At 44.9% G+C, this 18,125-nt stretch overlaps 1 protein-coding gene across 10 annotated transcripts in view; it reads left to right on the top strand.

The window, feature by feature from the left end:
- CREBBP (CREB binding protein) overlaps nucleotides 1-17,860 on the top strand; it is a 96,055-nt gene extending 78,195 nt beyond the window's left edge. For all 10 annotated transcript variants that reach the window (XM_062503785.1, XM_062503786.1, XM_062503791.1 and 7 more), the window contains 10 exons: nucleotides 64-141; nucleotides 631-698; nucleotides 4,809-4,959; nucleotides 5,683-5,829; nucleotides 6,548-6,661; nucleotides 7,057-7,222; nucleotides 8,153-8,320; nucleotides 11,374-11,535; nucleotides 11,800-12,081; nucleotides 13,501-17,860. In XM_062503785.1, coding sequence (XP_062359769.1) covers nucleotides 64-141; nucleotides 631-698; nucleotides 4,809-4,959; nucleotides 5,683-5,829; nucleotides 6,548-6,661; nucleotides 7,057-7,222; nucleotides 8,153-8,320; nucleotides 11,374-11,535; nucleotides 11,800-12,081; nucleotides 13,501-15,669 — 3,505 coding nt within the window. In that variant the 3' untranslated portion in view covers nucleotides 15,670-17,860. The remainder of the gene's footprint in view (nucleotides 1-63; nucleotides 142-630; nucleotides 699-4,808; nucleotides 4,960-5,682; nucleotides 5,830-6,547; nucleotides 6,662-7,056; nucleotides 7,223-8,152; nucleotides 8,321-11,373; nucleotides 11,536-11,799; nucleotides 12,082-13,500) is intronic.
- Nucleotides 17,861-18,125: the final 265 nt, after the last annotated feature.

Genomic DNA, 18,125 nt, shown 5'->3' on the forward strand with positions numbered 1-18,125 from the left:
TGAATTCTGGAAAATTGCTTACCTAACACCAAAAGTAATTTGCTGCTGGTTTTTTCTCTTCAGGTTTGTTGACTGCAAAGAATGTGGTCGGAAGATGCACCAGATTTGTGTGTTACATTATGATATTATTTGGCCTTCAGGGTAAGAGATGTTTATTAGTTTTTTACCCCTTGTATCATGAGACCAATGTAGTTTGTGTAATTAAAGACTTTCTGCCTTTGTTCTTTAATATGTGGCCATAGCCTTTTAAAGAACTGCATACAATGGGACAAAGCATTTCTAAAATAAAACACTTTTTTTTTTGTGTTTGGGGTCTTATTTCAGTATATTCAGATGAAAATGTGTGTATTCAGCCACATAGATTTGTGTGGTTTCTTACTAATCGTAACCAAGATGGCTGGAGGGGAGTTTGTGTGCACAGAACACAAATGCAGGTGTAACTGCTTGGCAGAGTTAAACCAGCTCATAAAAAAGCTTTAAATCCCTCAAAAATTGAGTGAAATAAGCTGTTCAAAGCCAGCGAAAATATATTGTACTCTGACATTTAAATTACATGTTCAAACATTGGGTTTAAGCTCACCAATAATGGGTTTATGCTAAATCTTTGGCATTTTTTTTTTCCCTCAATAGGTTTGTCTGTGATAATTGTCTGAAGAAAACTGGTAGAACACGCAAAGAAAACAAATTCAGTGCTAAAAGTGAGTTTGGTATTTCTGTTTTTTTAATCTTCATCTTTTTCCTGCCACCCCTAATGGGTTTTTGATTGAGACTTTGTGTTGTCATGACCGACAGCACAGGACCATTTGCAAAATGGGGAGCAGCATATCCTGAGACTGTCAGAATTTTAATCTACATCTTAAAGCCCTGCTCTTTATGTGTTTGTGGTCAGTCTTGTTGCTTAACACCTTTGTCCTTGTTTTTCTAGGGTTACAAAGCAAAAAGAGGGACAAATAGAGCAGAAGGAGCACAGGGCTGTGTGTGCTTCACTGGCTGCATTCAGCCAGGTTTCCATGTAGTGTTGGAGCTGTAATGAAATGATTGGCACCTCTGTGCCCTTCCAATAACCTGTAGTAACCAGCAGTGCTGCAGTTCAGTTCAAGCACCAAAGAGCTTTTCTTGCCTCCAGAATGAGTGGTGGGGTAAGAACTGAGTCACTCATTCCACTCTTGGTGCTCTTGGCAGTAACCATTGCCGTGGTCTTGTAGAAATGGGCACTGAAGAGAGGGCCAGGAGATGCCAGGTCAGGTTGTGTCAGTCTCCAGAATCCTTACACAGGATTCTCTTTAGGTATCTGACATCAGGGAACACAACTTGGACATTTTTATTAGTGCAGATTTGGTGGGGGAAGAGAGCAGAAAAATAAAGTGAGCGTAGACACCAAGGGCACCTGAACAAGCAGAACTTGCAGGGATATTTCATTCCTCCCTTGTGCTTCCTTGATCTTTACAAGTTCTGGGCATTGCTGGGTGCTGGTGTGCCTGCACAAGCCTGAAACTTCCAAGCTGGGATAAAGGCAAGGTTTTGCATTAAAAATGTGACTTCTTGGTAACTTTTTGTGTGCTTGATTGTGTAGCAAGAGATGTGAAGGGGTAATTTGCAGATGATGATGTTGTGTGAGGCATGGTGGGTTCCAGTAATCAGAAGGGTCTCTGGAGTAACCTGATGCACTCAAGAGGGTTTTGTTGAAGAGGGCTAAATTAGTCTCATTAAAGACACATTAAAATTGGAGAACATTAATAAAATGATGAAATCCAGCTGTAGTTTTAGACACCCCTTTTAAATGGGTGGCTCTTCTGTTCTGTGCTGACTTTACAGCGTGTGTTGACGTAAATTTCCTTAAAATAAGTGTGTGATTTACTGGATATCTGCAGTTGTTCTGTGGCTCTGGTTACAGTTTCAGTAACCAGCCCTGTAGTTCAAGGTAACTATTCCATCCTGAACAGGGAAAGAGTGGTGCTTTTTTTTTTTTCCTTTCCTCCTTCTCCTCCTTTCCCTGCTGTTTGGCTGTCTTGTCTTTCTCCCCTGAGCATTTGAGTCCTGCTGCCAGTTGTAGTCCACTGGTGGGCTCAGCTCTAGAGATCAGCTTTCTTTAACAGTGCTCTGGTGGGAATGCAAGAGTAGGGAAGGGAAAGGAAAGTCTGTTCTTGTCATCAAAACCTTGGTCTTGCTGCTGACCTGAAAACAAACTTAAGCAATGAAAGTTTGAAACATTGACATTGTTCCCTCTTTGTAAAAAAAAAAAAAGACATTTACTGCCCAAGTTGCTATCCATATTTCTCCACTCTTTCAAGCATGATGGCACAACTGCTTATAACCAAGACAACTCTTATGGAACATTAATTTTCCTAATGCCTAGTGAATAAAATTGGTTATCTTAACTGATAGCCTGCCAAATATAACCAGTGTGAAGCTGGGTTCTGCTGGAAAACCCTGAACTTTTGAAGTATTTATTTTGCTAAGAAGATCTACAAATATTACCTCACCGGTAGCCAATGCAGAGAGGTTCGAAGACAAAAGATATCCTGACAAATAAGTCACCCAAAGTAGTTTCCTGACAAGAAGTCACAGTAGGCCAGGAGTTGGATTTTCTTCCTCTCTGTCCAATTATTCATCCACTAACAAAGGTCTGGCCATTGCTGCTGTCACAGACCTGTGCTGGAGGTTTCTTCTCAGCACTTTGGATGCCTTTTTTCAGGTTTGCACTGCAGTTTTCACTGAGCTTTGAGCTTTTATTAGAGGTGCATATGTGAGAGCTGTCCAAGAACCAAAATCCAACTGCTTTCTAAAAGAACTTCCATGTTCTAATAGATCCAAAAATGCAACTTTTAGATCCTTTCCTTACAGTACATATAATTTTAATGCTGCCTATTTCTCTTATCTCCTTACCTGGTCTCTTTGGGTTTGTTGGTTTCCAAGTTTTAATGCATTGCAGCATAAGGAAGGAAGCAGATATCCCTTGGCTGCTTAGCATTGGGAAGATGGCAAGATGAAAACACAACAAGACGGTAGAGTTAACTCCAGTGGCTTTCTAAAAATGTTCCCACTCATCAGCTGAAATGCAGCCCTTTCTTCCTTTTCTGTTTGTCTTCAGAGAAATCAACAGAACAAAACAATTCCCTCATAAAGTATTTCTGAATTTCCTTCCAAGTCATCCCCCTACTGTTCCATATGGAAAGGCTAGTACAGTGTATTGGAATGGGAAATCCTGGGAAAGGCTCATTGTGTTGGAATTGGTAATGGCCATGGTTTCTTTACTTCAACCTGCCTTTAAATTTGATTTTTTATTTCAATTACTCCCAGGTAAATGATATTTAGACTGTGTCGTGCTAGTTATGAACACAGAATCTGACTGGACAAGGGGGACACGCTAAAAGATGTGAATCAAGATTGCTGCCTTTGGCAATTTCTCTAAACTGATTGAAGTTAACCTGCCAGGGGGCAGGGCTGGATGGGATGTTGGGAAGGGATTGTTCCCTGGGAGGGTGGGCAGGCCCTGGCACAGGGTGCCCAGAGCAGCTGTGGCTGCTCCTGGATCCCTGGAAGTGTCCAAGGCCTGACTGGACAGGGCTTGGAGCAGCCTGGGACAGTGGAAGGTGTCCCTGCCCATGGCAGGGGTGGAACTGAATGAGCTTTAAGGACCCTTCCAACCCATACCATTCCATGATCCTATAAAATAAAAAATTTAAGTGTATAAATCCCTTAGAAAGTGATACAGTCCTTTGAGTATATGTGAGTTTTTTCCATGGCATTGGAGCCCAAAGTAATTTTTAGCACAGATATTTCACTGCTGAATTCTGTGTTCAGGCTCAGGAGTCAGGGAAGAACCAAGGGCCTTGTGTCAAGAGCCAAATATGAACTGAAAAATGAAGTAATAGAGAGCAGAAAATTAAATTTATTTTATTAAGATGAGCATCTGTAGATTACAGCATCACTTTGGAAAAGATAGCAGATTGACCATAAAGTGAAATAGAAATATGAGTGGTAAAGTAAGTACAGCAGGATAAGAGAAATAGTCATAAATCTTCAAGTCAAAACAGTGGAATCCTTCTGCTTTCTTAATTTAACCCCAAATAATCATGATTTCTGTATTTTTGTTGTGGATTTATGTGAAAACCATCACATCCTGTAAGACCACAAGCCCAGCTCTCCCCACAAAAGCCAATTGTGAATGTAAAGATGGAGTAAGGGCATCTGGACAATCTGTGGACTTGAGCTCCCCAAGACCTCCATCTCTGGGCAGGAACTATTTAACCTTGATGTGCAGATTGCTGCAACTACAGTCCAAAAGCTCTCTTGAAAAGAAAAGCAAAAGCAATGAAATCTCCATTGAAGTCAAAAGGCTTTTCATTTCTGTTGATTTGCTTTGCTTCGCTTGAAAAGGTGTGGCATGGAGCCAGATCTGTAAAGTGATGTAATCTCTGTCAACCAGCCAGAGTGGGGCTGGGAGGAGAAAACATTTGCAAGGTTCATAAAATAAGCCTGAAATTGAAAAATGCTACGTAGAGCTGCCTTTGTTAGTTCACTTACTGGGTAATTGTGCCACTCGAGCTGGTTCAGCTGCCACAATGGGGTGTGGAAATCAGGTTTGCTTTTGGGGAATAGCACGGATGGCTTTGCTTCTCTTTATTTTGACTGTATAAATAAAACCATGCAATTTTCATATGGAGGTAGAACAAAAGGGAAAAAAACCTGCTTCCATCCAGAGGAGGAGGCTGGAAGAGCTCTCAAGCACAGTGACAGCCTGACCTGAACAGTGACTGCTCCAATGTTAATGTTTCCATGGTTGTGTTCTCCCCCTTCCCTTCCAGGGCTGCAGACCACACGTTTAGGGAACCATTTGGAAGACAGAGTGAACAAATTCCTGCGGCGTCAGAACCATCCTGAGGCTGGAGAGGTCTTTGTCAGAGTGGTAGCAAGTTCAGATAAGACAGTAGAAGTTAAACCAGGAATGAAATCCAGGTTAGTCCTGTTAATTATAATGAGTGCAGTCCTTTTTATTTATTTTGTTTTGAAGCATCCTTGCAGGGCTATTGTAAAATTGTGCCAATTTGCACCTTAATGCACATGTTTAGGAATATGAAAAGTTAAAAAATGTAGAGGAAGTGACTGTTTTGGGGCAATGGGGACATCCTTGCTTATAATACTAGGACTTTGTGTCCCTGCATCTTGAGAGTGACCACATTTTGGTTACAGAATTCATAGTTTAGTTTGTTAGTTTAGCAGTTACTGAGATTCTGTTCCTTACTCTTCCTTCATTTTGTTGTGTTTTTAGAAACACTTCAGCTTTCAGGAGTGGTTTTTAATTTGCTTCATTATAAATTAGAAGCTTAAAAGTTTTAGTCTGTGAAGTATTTTGGTTTAAATTCATAAAAACTGTGTTTATGTGACATCACTTCATACTAATGCATCACATTTTCTGCTCTGTAACCTATTTAAAGGCTTGTGGTCTCAGGGTATTCATGCACTCAATGCTGGCCTGTTCTATATGGAAACAGTCTTTCCATGAGTTTACAGCTGTTTTACTGCAGCTCTGATCTGACCCCATTTAACTCCTGCATAAAGATATTCCCAAGGACTTAAAAATAAGGTTGAAAATAATCCCCTCGTTCTGGTAGAACACTTCTTTAATAATTGGTATTTTGTTTGGGTTTTTTTTTTTCCTCCTGTTGTCCTTTCCTGCAGATTTGTGGACTCTGGTGAGATGTCAGAATCCTTCCCTTACCGTACCAAAGCTCTGTTTGCGTTTGAGGAGATCGACGGCGTGGACGTGTGTTTCTTTGGGATGCATGTGCAGGAGTATGGCTCAGATTGCCCCCCTCCAAACACCAGGTACCCCCCTGTCCCCCCCTCCAAACACCAGGTACCCCCTGTCCCCCCTTTCCAAGCACCAGGTACCCCCCTGTCCCCCCCTCCAAACACCAGGTACCCCCATGTCCCCCCTTTCCAAACACCAGGTACCTCCCTGTCCCCCCTTCCAAACACCAGGTAGCCCCCTGTCCCCCCCTCCAAACACCAGGTACCCCCCTGTCCCCCCCCTCCAAACACCAGGTACCCCCCTGTCCCCCCCTCCAAACACCAGGTACCCCCATGTCCTCCCCCTCCAAACACCAGGTACCCCCCTGTCCCCCCTTTCCAAACACCAGGTACCCCCCTGTCCCCCCCTCCAAACACCAGGTACCTCCCTGTCCCCTTTCCAAGCACCAGGTACCCTCCTTGGGCATCTCCCAGTCCACTGCACACTCACATTTGGGACATGCATTTCAGTCCTGGGGCACAGATCTGTCCTACTGTGGGACTGCAGGTGATTTTGAAGGGAAAAACAAATATCACAACAAAAATACTACATTTTTTTTGATTCTGCTTTTAATTTTGCCCCTCTTCTTGCTTTTGAGCACTGTTTGCACCACATTAAGATGCTTGAACCCGCTTTAAAAATCCCATCAGCATTTATTTGTCTTTCTGCACATTTGTCTGATGCATGAATCAGCTGTCAGTTGACAGAGCAGAGTTCAGGCAGCCCTGAGTGTGTTTCCCTCTGTCCCTGCAGGCGTGTGTACATCTCCTACCTTGACAGCATTCACTTCTTCCGGCCCCGCTGCCTCCGAACTGCCGTGTACCACGAGATCCTCATCGGGTACCTGGAGTACGTGAAGAAACTTGGGTGAGTGACATCATGGGGAAGAAAGAAATCTGGCTCTTCAGTGGGTTTTTCACTCGGGGTACTCTCTGTTTCCTTCTGACTTCTCTGAGATATGTGGAGCAAACTTCTGCAGTGGAGAGAAAAATTGGGATTTTGTCACTAAGGTGGTTTTTATTGTTGGGATTCCTAAACTGACAGCACATCATTTGATCTGGGGTTCACTTGATGTTTAAGCTTCATTATTATATCCCTGACCTTATCCCTTGTCAACATACGGATTATTGCCTCAGCATCTTTGCTACAAAGGGAAAAAAAAATGAAATTTAAAAAATAAAGTCGGAGGTCTGAATTTATAACTAGGTTTGAGTTCGCTTTTTGGTGGAAGTCACAGATGTTGTTTGTTGTGTGTGACACAGGTATGTGACAGGGCACATCTGGGCCTGTCCCCCCAGTGAAGGAGATGATTACATCTTTCATTGCCACCCACCTGACCAGAAAATACCCAAACCCAAACGATTGCAAGAATGGTATAAGAAGATGCTGGACAAGGCATTTGCTGAGAGAATAATTCATGACTACAAGGTTTGTTACTATTTCATCTGTGATTTAATTTTTATAGTGTTTTCATTTGAAGGGAGCTACTGTTGTTTCAGAACACCTGAAAAGTGGAGTAATATTGTACAAGGGGTTTATTCTCAGCCAGTATCTTAATTTTCTCAGATTTTCTTGAAGTTCTGCCTTTCAGGCTGAAAATTCCTTAGGTTTGGTGTCTGCATGAAGGGCAATCTGCAAGAGCCTTTGTGTATTTTTCTTTCACTGCATTTTCTAGGCAAGGAAATATGGAGCTTGTCAAGGTTTGTAGAAGAAAGGTTTTATGTTTGTTTCTGGTGATTCTGGAGGAGCAGGTGGGATGCTGGACCCCACTAGTGTGAAATAAAGGAACTCCTTATGACAAGAATGATTTTCATAACTGGAGAATGTCACACAAGTACCCAAGGAAATAAGTAGAAGGTGGCAAAGGGAGCATTTGCCACTTCTTTCATGCTAAAATTTACAAGAATTCCTTAATGGTAGTGACAGTGCTGGAAAAAAAATTGATATTTTGATGGCAAGTGACAGTTCCTAAATGTGTGGAGTAGGAACAGCCTCTAAGAAGTCTTGTCATTGATGTGGCAAAGAGCTGGGAAATCTGGGTGTCCTCATTAAGGGGGTTTTGAAACCAGGGAGGGGTCAGTTGCATTTTCCAGGGGTATCTTGATATCTCCATCATGCCAGGAATATGAACTGATGGCATGATGGGGCTCAGGAAAGCCTCAGCACTGATCCTCAGATGGAACAGGGAGTGGGGCTGCCAGGATTGCCCCAGAAAAGGAACCCTGGCAGGAGCAGCTCATGGCTGTGGGTGAGACCCAGCTGTTCAGTGCAGCTCTGGGCTGAGTCTCTGGTTCTCCTCTCTCTCTCCTAAGTGATCTTCCTTTATTTATTCCTGCTCTGGTGTGATGTGCTCAACAGGACATCTTCAAACAAGCAACTGAGGACAGGCTGACCAGTGCCAAGGAGCTGCCTTACTTTGAAGGTGATTTCTGGCCCAATGTGCTGGAGGAAAGCATTAAGGAGTTGGAGCAAGAGGAGGAGGAGAGGAAGAAGGAAGAGAGCACTGCAGCTAGTGAAACAACAGAGGTGGGTTAGCTTTCTGTGCCATATTTTCCCTTAGCTTACAAAGCTGGTAATTAATGCTTAAATATATAGAGAGGTCACATCAAATAAACTAGAAAAGATCATTTACAGCAGACATAAAATCAGGGGTCCCTTTAACTTCATTTCTGTTTTTCTTCTTGGTTAACAAATCTTCTGATGGCTTGGTTTGGGTTTTTTTAACAGACTCAGAAGTCACTTATGTCACTTCAGCATCTCTCTTCTCAGAGAAATGTGTTAAGATGCTTTTGCCACGCTACATTTGCTTACAGTCATTTGGCTGAGCTTCTGGTTCACACCTTTGCAAAGCACCTCCAGCATTTGCATATTGAAAGGTGCTGGATTTTTCAAAGCTGAATGAAATGTGGCTGTTATTTAAGCACAGGTACTTGTAGTCATTTGCAACAGTAAAGGGCTGAAATTTAAAAGTGTTTATTACAGGCTTTGCGTTGGTGGGAAATGTTGATTCTGATGGTGCTGTTCCTTCACCAACCTTCTCTCTTTGTCTGTAAAAACCAACCAAGCAATAAATAAATAAATAAATAAATAAAGCAGAAACCCAACAACCAAGTTTTTCAGGGTCCTGGACAGAATGTCATAATTCATTTTTATTTCTATCTCGATTTTATCTGCAACCAAATGGTCTCAGCACTTTTATACTGTCCCTTTTACTTGAGATTTGCAGCAAGATGTTTTGAAAATAAATTGTAGGAAAATCTGAAGTCTAATAGATTGAGGAAGAACCAAAAGCTTTACCTGGGGAAAGCCCCCTTTAAGCTTAGATGCTGTGACTGTTTGCCTTCAGTCTGTGTTACATGGGATTGATGTGGAGGGATGGACCTTAATCCATCAATTCTGTGATGTCAGTAAGTTCCTTCTGTTAAACCTTAGCAGCTCTTTTCAGAGTTCATGCAGTTTGTGGCTATGTTTTTTATGGAACCACGAAGTTAACAGCTTTCACTTGGTGCCTTCTGAATGTGACTTTGAATATTGAGATACTTCAGCAAACACTGCTGTATAAGGCAAAGCTTGGAATTAGGCTGCAGCCCTCTCCTGCTAACAGAATCACTTCCAGTAAATCAGGGAAAACAGTGGTGTGAGCTTTTACTCTGCATCTAGGAGGGCAGGAAAGGCCAGAAGAATTCACTGTGAATTCAGATGAGTTGTGGCCTAAAATGACAGGATTCAGCCTTGGCTGGGAACATCCCTGTGCTCCCACTTAATGCCTGGGGCAGCCCTGGGACCCAGCCTGCACCCAGGGTGCTGAGGTGTCATCCAAGCATGGCACAGTGGGCTCTTTGCCTCTTGACTCAGGAAAAGGACCAAATTTAAAAGCATGAGGACTTCCTCAGTGCAGACACCTAAATTGGGTCACTTCATGGAGGAAAGTGCCCAGCAGTGGGGATCTCCATGGGTACAAGGACCACATGGATCTTGGTACTGAAATGGCACAGAATCTTAAATCCTTTGTACTGAATTTTGTGTATGTGAAGAGAAAGCTTCCTGCAAGTGAACATGTGCTGCAGGTATCAGTCAAAGGGAATCTGAAGAGGTGGTAAATATTCAGAATTCTTGGCACAGGTTCTGAAGGGGTGAGGCTCCCCCAGGAACTGTCCATCAGCATCTCTGGCTGGATGTCAGAATGAAATGGTACAAGCACAACCCTATAACTTCTTGAAACAGCCTGGAATACTTTGTACAGTTTGCCAAATATAAACTTGATAAAGGTGGATTAGAAAGAAAACTTAGACTTGGCTTGTTTGAGAAGTTTTAGCCTGTTCTTCCTTTTGGTGTTTAAATTTTAAGATCTCAGTTGGTGCTTTAGGATGTGGAGGCAGAGGAGAGCAGGCTCCAATTCCATCAGTGGGAGGAAACTTGGGGGCAGTCAAGGTGGGAACATAAAACAAGGCACTTCTGAATCCCTTCAAGTCACTTACAGCTCTGTCTGGTTTCCCATAAAATAGTCTAATTTTAATTTCCAAACAGGTTTGGTCAGAAAATCCACAAAATTAGTTAGAGAGAATCCAGGAGTGGACAGGGAATTCCTGTCCAAACCTAATTTATGGAATGGAAGGATGGCAGCAATCTATAAATAGAATTGCTTTCTGCAGCTGGAATATTTTTGTTTTCCTGGAATAAACATGCCTGTGGATAAACCCTGTGTTTGCTTGTACATACTGTTCATGGAACTTGCTTGCATATGTGTGTATATTTATATTTATATATATCCACATATTTCAGTAGCTTATTTTTAATATTATGTTGACCAAAACTCTAGAATTTGGAGAGGGGTTTTTCCTGAGCCCTCCCTGCCAAGGGCTTGGGGTTTGATTTTTTAGGGACATGAGAACTCTAAAAGTTATTTCTGTTTTCCCAGGTCATCTAAATAGCATCATCTGCTATTTTTCACACTCTTTACTGACATCTGATATTCAGTGTATGGCCACTGTGGTCTGTGTTGTAACTGGGCACAAGTGGAGGTTTTGGAGATTATTCTTGTGGGAGCTGACGTGCAGCTGGAAGTCTGCAGGATGGAGAATAATGTGTTCTGTTGGTTTCAGTTCAAATCTTGCATGTTCTTATCTGTGTCCTAGCCCTAAATCTGTTCAGTAAAAACAAGCATTAAATCAGAGCTCAAGCAAATATGTGACATACCAAATGCACAGCAAAGGAAAGTACTGCACTCCTGGAATTTTAAGTCCATATTATTTGTGTCATTTTATCATCAGCTGCAAGATCTAAAGCTGTGGAAGCTGAAGTACGATGTTGGAGAAGGAAAAATAATCAGTGTAAAATGGGAATTTTTTAATGTATACATACTTTAAAAGTCTATTTTTAAAACAGTGTTTGGATTTGTTTGCCTGCCAGTTTGGCTTTTGATTTTTTCCTAGAAGATAGGATATATTTAACACAGGAGGGCTGATTTGCAGGCATTGGAACAAAGTTCTATTCCTGACAGCAGAAGTGTGTCACTGTGAGCCCGGTGAATGGGAGAGAGCTCTCCAAAGTGTAACATCTTTCCTGTGCCTTTATTGCAGGGGAGCCAGGGCGACAGCAAGAATGCCAAGAAAAAGAACAACAAAAAAACCAACAAGAATAAGAGCAGCATCAGCAGAGCTAACAAGAAGAAGCCCAGCATGCCAAATGTGTCCAATGACCTGTCTCAGAAGCTCTACGCCACCATGGAGAAGCATAAAGAGGTACTGTGGAGATCTGCTGTAAAAAGAGAAGGGTTTATTCCTGTAAATGCAAGCACAGTGAGCTTCAGAACTGAAAAATCAGGAGGAATAAACCCTGTGGTTGGGCTAGGAGTATTTCTGTTGCATAACAACATATTGGAAGAGATTAGCCTAAACTAAATTAATTAGACAGGGTTTGCAGCACACCATCACAGAGAGCACGAGCTCCTTCCTGCAACATTAACTGACCTCTTTCCCTTTTATTTCTTCCCCATTTACCTGCAGGTCTTTTTTGTGATTCATTTACATGCCGGGCCTGTGATTAACACTCTGCACCCCATTGTGGACCCGGATCCACTGCTGAGCTGTGACCTGATGGACGGGCGAGATGCCTTCCTCACCTTGGCCAGAGACAAGCACTGGGAATTCTCCTCCCTGCGCCGATCCAAGTGGTCCACGCTGTGCATGCTGGTGGAGCTGCACACCCAGGGACAGGATCGCTTCGTCTACACGTGCAATGAGTGCAAGCACCACGTGGAGACCAGGTGGCATTGCACTGTCTGTGAGGTACGTGTGGGGCACAGGTGGCTCTGCCCTGTCAGTGAGGGTTGGTGGCACTGCCCTGTCAGTGATGTACATGTGGGGCACCTCAGAACTTGGCCCTCTCTCATCCTACAGCTGAGTTTGATGGGGTTGTTTTTGGATGTTGCCCAAAGTTCCTCCAAATTAAGCCCATCCTGGTAAAGGGCTGCTGAGCCTTAAGGGGAGGTGACTGCTAGGTGGGTAGAAGAGGTGGGTGCCTCTCCTAGAATAAGTGACTTTAGTTGGTTGACCTGGAAAACACCAATCCTCTGGAACGGCTCCTGCTTCATTGTCTATTCTGCTACTGCTCCTCTGCATAGACAAGTTTTTAACTTAATTTTAAAGAATTGTGGATCTTAGGATGATTTAGGTTGGAAGGGACCTCAAAGACCATCTTGTTCCACCCCTCTGCCATGGGCAGGGACACCTTCCCCTAGCCCAGATAGCTCAAATTTTAGGACTTGTGTTAGAGAGAAGTTACCCATGGGACTGTACTGGTACACTTGAGGCTTCTTGGTGGGCTTGTGTTGACCTCTGGCTGTAGCTGAATAAAAGAAGTTTGAGCAAGTGCAGCCCCATTTTTACACTGCAAGTTATTGACAGGTTTGTGGGGGGAAGAGTCTTAATTAATCTCTTTGAGGAGAGCACTCAGCAGAGCTTCTTGAGGTGAGGCTGCAGGACGTGGATTGGACACACTCAGGGAATTAGGTGGTGGAAGGAGGCAGGGCCTTTAGGCTGCCTCTGGCTACCTCTGTGTAAGGGAGTGCCCTTCCTCCAGCCAAAAAAGGGAAAGAGCAGAAAAAATGGGGGGGGGGGTGGTTTCAGGTAAGTGTGTCTTTGCACAAAACCTGCTCTTGTTTAGAGATTTTTAAAAATACGTATTTAAGGGTAGCAATTATTAGTCAGTAATTACACTAAGGATAAATAAATGGAGAGCCAGACCCTACTTTTTAGGAGTGAGCATAGATTTATCTTACTAGTTGGAGGTGTTGGCACTCCAGTAGGCGTCACAGAAAAATAAACAGTTAATATCTTCAAAAGGGAAAAATTGAAAAAAGAAATAATTCTGCAAGACTTTTTCATGTAAGAGAATGACACAATGATAGCCCCAATTGCATTGTTACCTGCCACAGTGAAGAGCTGTGACTGCAGGCTGGCTTTGCTGAGGCTGCTGCCCTCCCTGCCCCAAAGCCCACTCCCACTGGCTGGACAGGCTGCGCAGCCTGAGTACACTTGTGAAGTGGCAGCTGTGGACAGCGTGTGACCGTCATCGTGCTTGTGCCCACAGGCACCCAGTGAGTGCCTGCACAGGGGCTGGTGCTGCTCCCCTGGCACCACGCTGCTCTCTGCCCGTGTGGTTCGTGCCCTGTCAGCAGCTGAGCTCTGGGTTTTCTTTCTTTGCAGGACTACGACCTCTGCATCAACTGCTACAACACTAAGAGCCATGACCACAAGATGGTTAAATGGGGCCTGGGTCTGGATGACGAGAGCAACAACCAAGGGGAGCAGCAGTCCAAGAGCCCCCAGGAGTCGCGACGGCTGAGCATCCAGCGCTGCATCCAGTCCCTCGTCCACGCCTGCCAGTGCCGCAACGCAAACTGCTCTCTGCCATCCTGCCAGAAGATGAAACGGGTTGTCCAGCACACCAAGGGCTGCAAGCGCAAGACCAACGGTGGCTGTCCTGTGTGCAAACAGCTCATAGCTCTTTGCTGCTACCATGCCAAACACTGCCAAGAGAACAAATGCCCCGTGCCATTCTGTCTCAATATCAAACACAAGCTCCGACAGCAGCAGATCCAGCACCGCCTGCAGCAGGCTCAGCTCATGCGCAGAAGGATGGCTACCATGAACACCCGAAACGTGCCTCAGCAAAGTTTGCCTTCTCCTACCTCAGCAACGCCCGGTACCCCTACGCAGCAGCCAAGTACACCGCAGACACCGCAGCCCGCTCCCCAGCCCCAGCCCTCCCCTGTAAGTATGTCACCGGCCGGCTTTCCCAGCGTGTCCAGAACCCAGCCCCCCACCACCGTCTCGACAGGAAAACCCGCAAACCCGGTATCGGCGCCGCCGCCTCCGGCTCAGCCGCCGCCGGCCGCCGTGGAAGCGGCTCGGCAGATCGAGAGAGAGGCTGCCCAGCAGCAGCAGCAGCAGCAGCTCTACAGGGTCAACAACATGAACAATGGTTTGCCTCCCGGCCGCCCGGGACTCGTGAACCCCGCGGTGGGCTCGGTGAACCAGATGCCGCAAGTCAGCATGAATGTACCCCGGCCCAACCCCGTGAGCGGCCCCGTGATGTCCAACATGCAGCCCGGGCAGTGGCAGTCGCCGCCGATGCCGCAGCAGCAGCCGATGCAGCCGGGGATGGCCAGACCGGTGATGCCGATGGCGACGCCGCAAGCCGTGGCCGGGCCCAGGATGCCGGGCGTGCAGCAGCCGCCGCGGAGCATCACCCCCAATGCACTTCAGGACTTGCTGAGGACCCTGAAATCGCCGAGTTCTCCGCAGCAGCAGCAGCAGGTTCTTAATATCCTTAAATCCAACCCTCAGCTTATGGCAGCTTTTATAAAGCAAAGAACGGCCAAATACGTGGCGAACCAGCCCGGGATGCAGCCGCAAGCAGGGATACAGCCCCAGCCCGGGATGCAGCAGCCGCAGACCGGCATGCAACAGCCGGGCATGCACGCGCAGGCGGGACTGCAGAACATGAACGCGATGCAAGCCGGAGTGCAGAGACCGAGCGTCCCCCCGCAGCAGCAAGGGATCGGAGCTATGAACCCCCAGGGACAAGCGATCAACATCATGAACCCCAGCCACAACCCCAGCATGGCCAACATGAGCCCGCAGTACCGCGAGATCCTGAGGCGGCAGCTACTGCAGCAACAGCAGCAGCAGCAGCAGGGAGGGGCCGGCATGGCAGGAGGGATGGCAGCACACAACCAGTTCCAGCAGCCCCAGGGCCCGGGAGGTTACCCCCAAGCCATGCAGCAGCAGCGGATGCAGCAGCACCTATCCATACAGGGCAGTTCCATGGGACAGATGGCTCAGATGGGACAGCTGAACCAGATGGGCCAGCCGGGCCTGGGGGCGGACGGCGCCCCCAACATCCAGCAGGCCCTGCAGCAGCGCATCCTGCAGCAGCAGCAGATGAAGCAGCAGATAGGGTCCCCCGGGCAGCCCAACCCCATGAGCCCACAGCAGCACATGCTCTCAGGACAACCGCAGGCGTCTCATCTCCCTGGCCAGCAGATCGCCACCTCCCTCAGCAACCAGGTGCGGTCCCCAGCGCCCGTTCAGTCTCCCCGTCCCCAGTCCCAGCCGCCACATTCCAGCCCGTCACCCCGGATACAGCCCCAACCGTCACCGCACCACGTCTCTCCCCAGACTGGTTCCCCCCACCCAGGACTCGCAGTCACTATGGCTAGCTCCATGGATCAGGGACACTTGGGCAACCCAGAACAGAGTGCAATGCTTCCCCAACTAAACACCCCCAACCGCAGTGCGTTGTCTAACGAATTGTCTCTGGTCGGTGACACCACCGGGGACACATTAGAGAAATTTGTGGAGGGTTTGTAGCATTATGGGAGCATCACTTTTGTTTCTTCTTTCCTTTCGTGTTCTTGGATATTTTGTACTGAAAAATTCAGACATCTGGGTTGTTTTGAATCCTAGATGGAACTGCTGCTTCCTACAGATGGAAGAATTAATTGCTGTTTAAAAATAAAAAGAAAAAAAAACAATACAAAGAATATATTTTTTTGTTAAAGCCAGGCGGTTAAAATATCTGGTCTCTTTTGTGGGTTTTTTTGGTTTTTATTTTTTTGTTGCTGTTGACTCATACCTTTTTTTTAACGGGGAAAACAAGTTCATTATATTCATATTTTTTATTTGTATTTTCAAGACTTTAAACATTTGCGTTTAAAAGAAGAAAAAAAAAATAATATTCAGAAACTGTTTCCTGAAATAATGCAACATTATAGCGTATCCCGGTAACTTTGACACATGGCGGGAAGATTTTTGTTTTCTATAGTGAACTCTGCAGGAGTTTGAAGTATTACCCCTGGGAAGATAGGAATTGACTCTTGCACACATTGGCCAACGCCAAAATCCTTGTCTTGCAGATGTAGAAATTGTTGCTTTGTTTCTCTGATAAAACTGGTCTTAGATGAAAATAGGGATGATCACTCTTAGGCCGTGCTGATCTGGATAGAGAAGAAACATTCTTTTCTTTCTTTCTTCTGTGTGAAACTTGAAACGAGGAAAGCAATTCTAGTGTAAATCATGCAAGCTCTATAATTACTATAAATAAGAAAATCCAAGAAGATTCAATCACTGTATAGAATGGTAAAAAGAAAAAAAAAAAACTCATTTCTTACTTATAATATCATATTGTTAAATAAACTGTGTGCAACAGACAAAAAGGGTGGTCCTTCTTGAATCCATGTACATGGTATTAACACTTAGTGTTTGGGTTTTTTGTTATGAAAATGCTGTTTTCAACATTGTATTTGGACTATGCATGTCTTTTTTCCATTGTATATAAAGTATTGCTTAAAATTGATATAAATTACTGAAGTTTTTAACATGTATTCTGTTCTTTAAAAATCCATGTAAGAATGTTTAAGGTTTTTATTTATTTATATATTTTTTTTCGATCATGTTCTTTGTAAGACATAGCTATGACGATTCACTCATGACCCGGAGCAGCCAGAGGCAGCGGTAGGAGAGGCACGATCCATGGATATTGTAGCTAGCACGTCTGTTTTACAACACCCTTAGAGATTGTTTCCTTTTTGGGGAGGGAGAGGAGAGGGGAATGGTTCCCAGACATCGACTCTTCTTCGCAGGTGTTCATCCATAAGGGTTAACTGGAATAAATTATTAATAGCCGTTGCTTTTTAAAAACTGCATTAATTTAGAGAAGGATCACCAATGAAAGGAAAATAGAGAGTATTGAGTTAATTCTAGGCTAATTTATTTAGTCTACAGTAAAATATGAACCTATTGACTTTAACACTATTTTTCTGCTGTTAACTCTGAGTCTAGATTTGAGGGTTTTCTGTGGAATAAAAAATAACAAATCATGTACATGTTCCCTTTAATATCCTGTCACCATGCCCTGGGATACTCACTCCTCCTCCCCTCAGTGGATTGCTTTCTCGGAGTTAAGAAGTCCAGGGAAAATTTCCCAGCGTAGGTGTGAGCTCAACCCGAGGAGCCCAAAGCACCATCCCTGAGAGCTCGAGGTGTCTCGGCTCCACGGGCCAGGGCACACTTGGCTTTTCACACCCAGTTACCACTTCCTCCGGCCTTAACGTTTTTATTGGGACACTGGTAGGGGAGAAGGGGGGAAAAGAGCAAATCTTTATCTCAGCTTTTGTCCCCGTACTTTTGTCCCCGTGAAAATCCTGAGGTGCCACTTCATCCTTTTTAACTGGAGAGGGTCTCTGCTTCAACTTTTACTTGCAAATTTTTAACTATTGTACCTTTTTCACTACCATCGGATTCATCTGCCCACGCAAATGTCTTCAGCAATTCAAGATGTCAAAATTTGGGGCTGGGAATGAGGTCAGTGAACACTAAACCCGAAGCTTGTCCAAAAGAAATTGCTGTTAAAAAAAAAAAAAAAAAACAGGAAAAAAAAGATGGAAAGCCCTGATGCTGTGTCTCATGCTGTGTACTTAAAAAGAGGAAAAATACTATATTTGTGATCAAAAAGAGGAAACTTGAAATGTGCTGGTGTTTCTAATAAAAGCTGATAAAACTGCTTGGATTGAAGGATGGTTCCACTTGGCTGGTGCCCGCGAGGATCAGCGGAGCCTGACGCCGAGGTTAAGACAACTGCGCTCAAGCTCACTAATTCCTCTAAGTTGCCTCCATTTTAAAGGCATCGGCACCACTTCGGATTTGGATGAGTCCTCTGTGGAGCACAGAGCTGGTGGGGCCAGGCTGCACCTCCTGCTTGGGTGCCCGTTCCTGGGGAAGAGTGGAGAAAAAAAAACAACGGACGGGAAGCAAATACTGGAATAATT

The sequence above is a fragment of the Cinclus cinclus genome, chromosome 16 (genome assembly GCF_963662255.1).
Source record: "Cinclus cinclus chromosome 16, bCinCin1.1, whole genome shotgun sequence".
Classification (NCBI taxonomy): domain Eukaryota; kingdom Metazoa; phylum Chordata; class Aves; order Passeriformes; family Cinclidae; genus Cinclus; species Cinclus cinclus.